The sequence below is a fragment of the Olea europaea genome, chromosome 12 (genome assembly GCF_002742605.1).
Source record: "Olea europaea var. sylvestris chromosome 12, O_europaea_v1, whole genome shotgun sequence".
Lineage (NCBI taxonomy): Eukaryota > Viridiplantae > Streptophyta > Magnoliopsida > Lamiales > Oleaceae > Olea > Olea europaea.
The window spans coordinates 13207388-13214549 of NC_036248.1; the positions used below are offsets into that span (position 1 = coordinate 13207388).

At 34.0% G+C, this 7162-nt stretch overlaps 1 protein-coding gene across 1 annotated transcript; it reads right to left on the reverse strand.

The window, feature by feature from the left end:
• Positions 1–4396: 4396 nt before the first annotated feature.
• LOC111405724 (probable WRKY transcription factor 23) lies at positions 4397–6044 on the reverse strand. Its single transcript, XM_023034740.1, has 3 exons — positions 5452–6044; positions 5165–5308; positions 4397–4977 (listed from the first exon to the last, which is right to left on the reverse strand). Exons 1-3 carry the CDS (start codon positions 5844–5846, stop codon positions 4563–4565), a joined length of 954 nt encoding a protein of 317 aa, XP_022890508.1. The 5' UTR covers positions 5847–6044; the 3' UTR covers positions 4397–4562.
• Between the last annotated feature and the right edge of the window lie 1118 nt (positions 6045–7162).

A 7162-nucleotide genomic window follows, 5' to 3' on the forward strand; every position in this document is an offset into this window, starting at 1 on the left:
CACTTGTTTCAGTGTACAATGTTTTTACTCAAAATCCTGTTAAAGAAATTAATTTTGATTTCGTTTTCTTCAGAACATGTGACATTTCATTTCATTAGAAATTTTTTTATTTTTTTATTTTATTTTTTAATAGCATAGGCGCCATGCTGCAAGCAAGTGATGTGAATTGTGGGACAGCAATGGTCTGGAAGTTGCTTAGTGCAGGACAAGAGCCTGATTTTTATGTATTTTGAATTTTCAGGGACTTAATCATTACATGAGCAGATAACAAAAGGCCCAGTAGTTGCACTAGAAAGAGCATAAATTGTGTTGTTTTACCATTGCTTTTTCTTTGATTTTGGTAATTGGATTAGGCTATTGAATGCGAACTTTTCTTTGGTTTCAAGTTTTGGTAGTTCAATTATTCGCCTCTATGCATGTTTGGCAAGCAATGCTGGATAGATCCATACAATACAATGAACAAAATTTTAACTTCTCTATGCTCTTTACTACCGTGCATTAATGTCTAATATATCATACCAAACAATAAACATACCGTGTTGGTTAGGTTTGATGGGTTTTAAATAATCTCAGTTGTACATGCAGTTCTTTCTTTATCTGTGTGCGATGACTTTCAGACTAAAAGAAGAGCAGATGAACACCACCACCACGGAAATCCTTTGCAACTCTTGACTTGAAGTCAAGTCTATGAACTTGAGTAGATTTCTCTATTTATTTATTATCCTTTGCTTGTCCTTTTTAGTGTCTTCACGACTAAGATTGTTTACACCCAATATACTTTTATACAGAGGATGAGGCCGATTAAATATTTGTTCCAGAAGTGACATTTGTGTAGAGCCGACTGCAATCTTGGCTTATAACTCAATTTGAGTAATGTTATGTAACTCCACTGAATTGTAAACCCCATCTAGGTGACGCTAGATGATCTATTAAATGAAAGATGGAATCAAATAATCCATATAATTTCACTTATCATTTAATGTCACATTGGCGCCACTTAAATTGGAGTTGCAATTTCAGTGAGACTAAATAACATTATTCTATAAGTTTATATCGATTTATAGGGTTATGCCTGGAAAATGGATGTTTGATCTTTGAAAATAAAACTTGATTGTGAGCTAATGTAAGTTATTTGACTTCCAGCATGTTTACTTTAGTAGCGTTGCCTCTTATAGAATGCATTTGGAATCGCAATATTGAACTGTCCCTCAACCACCCTTTTCTTGTTAGGGATTATGATTGAATCCATTGCACCCTAATATGTAAATTGAAGGGTGAGTATGCTGCAAGATGTGCACTTTCATCTATGTCGAATTGGTGCACTCTGAGGTCATACATATAATGAGCAACTCAATTGAGTTCCAAGGGTGAACTATGAAGCTACATGGATAATTATGGATTGCCAACAAAATCATCTCACTCCATGGAAAGAACCAAGGGAATTGGATTTGAACGAGAGAGAATGGACTTGTTGAGGATAGGGGTGACAAACGGACGGAATTTCTTGAGGGCTTAGCTTGACCCATTAGCTCGTCTCAAAGTCAACTAGAATCATCCATGGGTCAAATTGGATTTATTTATTTATTTTATTAGGAGATAGCTCCTTTTTTTAGCTTATTTTATTATTTATTTAAAAAAAAAAAGAGTCGAGTCAGGGGTTCTTGGACAGTGTGGCTCCGCCCATGAGGAAAATGAGCTGGTTTCGTGTGTTTAATGATCGAGTCAGCTTGACTTGATTCATTACCACCCCTAAACGAGGACTACTTGAAAAGACATTGAAGTAACCCAAACCTTGTTTATGACTTTCGAATGGTCTCTTTGCCGTGAATATGTTTTTGCCGCTTGGACAGAACATGAATTTTTAGGTCCCTATAAGTCCCTCACTGCCCACCAAATTTTTGTTTCTTTCTGACGCACAAAGGCCCCTCATGTAATAGAAGGGTCTAGTCTATGTTCTTCGTACAAGATTACAGCAGTTGGTCTTCCTATACGTAGCCTCCTTTTGAAAAGAATCTATAATCCATTTAATTATAGAATAGAAAAAAATTAGTGATTAATAAGTTAATAAAACTTATGAATTCATTATAATGTGTCGTTGAAAATAAAATTTGACTATTTATAAATAATTTTTAATTTTGTCAAATATTAAGGTCTCGTTTGGAAGCGATCTTTTATATAAAAAATTGTTTTTTTTAACCGTTATTGTATTATTTCAGCAGTAATTTTTGACTTCTTCTTCCACAGGTGTCCCAACTTGTCTCCTAACGATCAAAAAATCAATTCTCAAAATCTCTACCGAACATACCCTAACTTATAACTTGTTTGCTCAGATAGGTAACTAAGGGTGCAGAATAAGCCGTGTCAGACCAACATTGACTTTGAGTGGACCAATTAGATATGTGCTCGTACAGCTAAGCCCGGCATGTCAATCCTACGAGTCTTTGTTCTAATTTTGTTTAAAAATAGTTTTTCGAGGATATTTTTGGTTCTTGATCCCTTTTTATTGTCTACTCCAATTTATTATTTGTACATCAAACGTTTTGGTAGAATTAGTCAATGGCAGTCTGTGGTAGGTGGAAGTGAGTCATCAAACATTAATAAGAAATAAACAAGCAGATTTGTCATTTATTAACCAACCATTAATAAACTCTCCTATTTTTCAGAGTTGAACAGTCTGCATTGCTTAGTGTAACACTTAAACACGCTTCTGCACATTTTGTGACACCTGCTTCTTACTTGTCAACAGTTTCTTCTATGCAAATGGATAACTTGAATTACCTTATTTCTTCATCAACGTGTGTTTACACTATATTTAATACCTTGTTCCTACACGTACGCATGTCAGTGTGTATGCGCGTCCTGTACAAACTAGTTATAAAGACTACCTCTTTTAATAAAAATGAATTAAACTTGCATGTGAATAAAATTTAGTGTGCATTTAATTACGAGCATCAAATTTGTATGAAAAGGAAATAAATTTTAAGTAATTGAATTGTCTATAACTTATTTGTATAAAAACTATTAACTAAATGTGTTCGATTGATTTAGTTTTTAACATAGAAAACATTATTAATATTCATTTTTTAGTGGGTAGATGAGTGAGAAAATAGAGTGAATAACTTGGAAAATGAAGCCACCCTTCTTAAAGAAGATATCTTTCTTATTTTTTGAGAAAAATATTGTCGGAATACTATTTTTCATGGAATAAATTGTCAGTCAAACACTTGAAAAGTAGAAAATTGAGTGAACAAATCACGTTTTTCATGAATAATAAAGCTAATCAAACACGCTCTTAAAGAAAATAAATTTAAATAAATATATATATTCTACGTCTCAAAAGTGTTTCAACGTTAAAGTCATTCAAATATTTGGGAAGGTAGACTTTAAACTTTATCAAAATTCAAGCACCAATATTTCTAGATGAATGCATATAATTCAATTTAAGTTTTACCATATTTCATACTTTTCCATCAAAAGTAAATTCAGACATGAACTGATTCGATGCTAAGCCAATCAAATTAGAAAAAGGCAGACAGTAAACTTTATTAGAATCTTGAACCGACTCTATGTTCATATTCTTTATCCTTTCGGTTCGCATGCGTGCTCGTTACTAATTACCACGTTTCAATTACTCACAAACCCATGTAAGATTCAATGTATATGGAACCACCAGAGTACATCTCATGCTATTTGGAAAAAAATGAAGATGAAAAGTGGGACAATTCATTTGTTAAAGTCAATTATTTTCTGTTCCACGTGCATACATAGAAGCTTGTCCATTTATTACCCTCCCACCATGTTCATGTCTCTGTTTACCAGAAATGGGTATTCTAACTTCACAGACAAAGAAGTGGACTGGGGGAGAAACCCTGAAGGTTATAGAGTTGATAGTGGAAGCTACTAAAAATGGTCTTGTTATAAATGCACATTCCCGTAACACCAAAATACAAAGATTAAAGGACAAATTAGAGTAATTACATGAAGAAGCCAAGGGAACAATTTATTAGTACCAATCACTGATAAATTTGGAATCGTCCCGTTCATAGTTAGATCTTACAATATATTATGTTAGTTTTAGCCAATATATGTACCCCTCCTTGTAAATTGTTGTCTGAATCATGTCATTCTATAAACCTCTTTAGCTATGTGGAAATATGTCTCGACCATTTAAATTGTCAATCCTTAGTTCATCTTCAAAATGTGTTGTCTTTGTTTCATTTTATCCTCGAAAAGTATGGTAGAATTGGCCTATGCTAAGATGAAGAATGCAAGCAAAAAATTTAGAACCCTAAATTAAGCCCCATTGCCTAAGATGATCATCATTAGAGACAACATTGTAATTTCAAACAAAGTAGGTATATGTCTTGATGATAATAAAACTAACACCTCCAAAAGATGTCATATTAGGGTTTGTAATTATGTATATACGATACTGCTTTCTTTTGGACAAAAAAGGGTAAAACAAGAGACAGCGATTAAGAGAATCAGATTCCAATAATGGATGCTTCATTTCATCTACAATGTCTAGTAATAAGTCAAGTCAGGAAAAAAAAGTGATTATTTCACTCTTCCTTTCTCACAGTGGAGGGCACAATATCTTGAAGAAGCCCATAATCTGTTATCAAAGCAGAAGGTGGAGTGCAAAAGCGCTTCTGATTCGCAATTGCAGCACAGTTAATATTCGTAGAACCCATAAAACCAAAATTCAATGGTGTAGAATAGTTGCAATAGACTTGATCAGCTCCAACGGATGATAAACTCATTTGCAGCGGCGACGGCATAAAGGTGGCAGTGGATGCGCCGGTGGAGAATCCCGAGCACGGTATCAGTGCAGCAGCAGTGTTTGCTCGAGACATCAGCGGGCTTGGATGAGTGTGTTGGCCTTCATATGTAGTCATAACTATGGTTGGATCATTCAAAGACCGCTCTATTCTTTTCTTCACACTACATGAAGCATTAGTGCACCTATAGTAGCTCCTGATGATTTAAACCATAAAAAAGTAGAGAAATTGAACATAAGAACTTGATCGTAATAAACAATAAAACAAAGTTCTAACGTACCTGTGAAAAACTAAACTGGGGTACTTCAGCAGATGAATAATTATTATGGTACATAAAGATGTGGGACTAATTAGTGCCTTTAATTTCTGAGTTTAAACTTTACCTAGGGAAAGGACTGTTTTTTACAGCTTTTTGGCCGTACTTTCTCCATCTGTAGCCATCTTCCAGATGATCAACTTCGCTCTTTGTCATGAAAGCAAATCTTGGCTCTCTCTGCCTCTTCTGACTCGTTTTATTGGGTTTCAACCTGTTCTCATGAGCGTGAAATAGCAAATAAGTAATAATTTTACTGACTTCTACAGGTCAACGTCATATATATATTCAAAACACCCCACGTCTTTTTGATCTGTCCATAAATAGATCATAAAAATAGATAGACCGATGACTTACTGTTTCTTTATCTTCTGCTTCTGTTCTTCTTCTTCTTCATCATCTTCTTCGTCTACAACTTCTTTAGCTTGTTCATCATTTTGTCCACCACCACCACTAGATTCTGAAGAAATAGAGGAAAAATTCGGTGTTGCAGGTGTATTCAATACCTCTGATGATTCTTGATCAACTGTACTAGTCTGATTCTGATTTGGGATTACTTGTAACATATCAAGAACTGAAGGGCCATAATCCTGAACCCCTAGCAACTCCATGAACCCTAATGACCCATTTTCACCATCAATTGTGAAATCCTCCAAACCCGTGAGTGAATAATTACCACTCACCAGGTAACGATCCGAAAATAATGAAGACGGGTTCGGATCCTCCATCTTTACACTCCTTTTACCCTCCATCGATCTATATGTATATGAAGAATGCCAAAACTTTCATGAAATAAAGTGACCTCTCCCTTTATCTTGTGTCTTTTAGAGAGAGAAGCTCAAGGGAAAAAAGGGTTTTGGAGAGAGAGAGAGAGAGAGATTTGGAGAGAGGGAGAGAGAGGGAGTGGGTATGTGAGTGTGTGAAAATGCGAGGAGAAAGTGCAAATTGCAAATAATAAAGTTTCGTTTTGGGGCAGACGTTTTTTCCTTTTCTTTTTTTTTTTTTCCTGTGGATTCTTGGGCAGAAAGCTTGACTGGATATCGCCGGTCAGGGTTGTCCGGAACTTAAGAAAACAGCGGGTTAGTTGCCATGGGAATCAACGCATTCATATTTCATACATTAGTTTTGACCGGTAACCGGTTTTAGTGTGAACACGATGGGCAGGCATGTAACCCGGAGGTTTCGGCTTCTCTTTATTAATTTTTTTCCCGTGCATGTGAAGTGTATCCTTCAAAAGATATTCCCTTTTGCTTTATTTTAATTTTTGGATAATATTTTAAAAATCGATCCAAGTAATGCATTGAGATAAAAGATTAAATTCCCTTTGTACAAATTAAACTTTAGATCTTAATCTAAATTAAAGTCAACAATCAATTTTAATTACATATTTTATGGGTTTCATTACTTTTTAATAACATATTTTATCATCTTCTATCAAAATTTACCAAAATTCTGATTTTATTCCCCACCAAACAGGGGCTAAGAGTTGGATAATCGAATTATGGTTAGTTAGATAGTAAAAAAAATTTATTAAATAGATAAAAACATAAACTTTTGGCATAAACTGATGAATTTTGTAACGAAGATTATAATCGCGGACTTGTCACTTTTGAAGCAAATCAGTATGTTCTTTGATAATTTTAATGGGTCTTAAATTTTGTATTTTTATCTATACGTAGATAAAATTATGATTTTTCAATTGAACGGATCGATTCAATTCTGTATTGATAATAGTACTACTATATAATACTATGATAAATATTTTAAGATTTAGCCCCCGTTTGATTCTTATTATTTGGCCACAAAAATGAAAAATATGATCGTTATTCATCACATCAAGTCATTATATTTGACTTTCTATTTTTTGTGTAGATCCCGTAACAACTATATTTTTCATTCTCATTTTTAAAAAAATGGCTATCAATCGAGGCCTTTAATATGCATACAGGTCTCTCAACAATTGATTGTGAATGTTCTGTTCTTACCAAATAGTTCGCTCTATAATTATTTGGTTGATTTTATGGATTACTGATTAAGGAAAAAATACATTTTCTAATATGAAAGACAG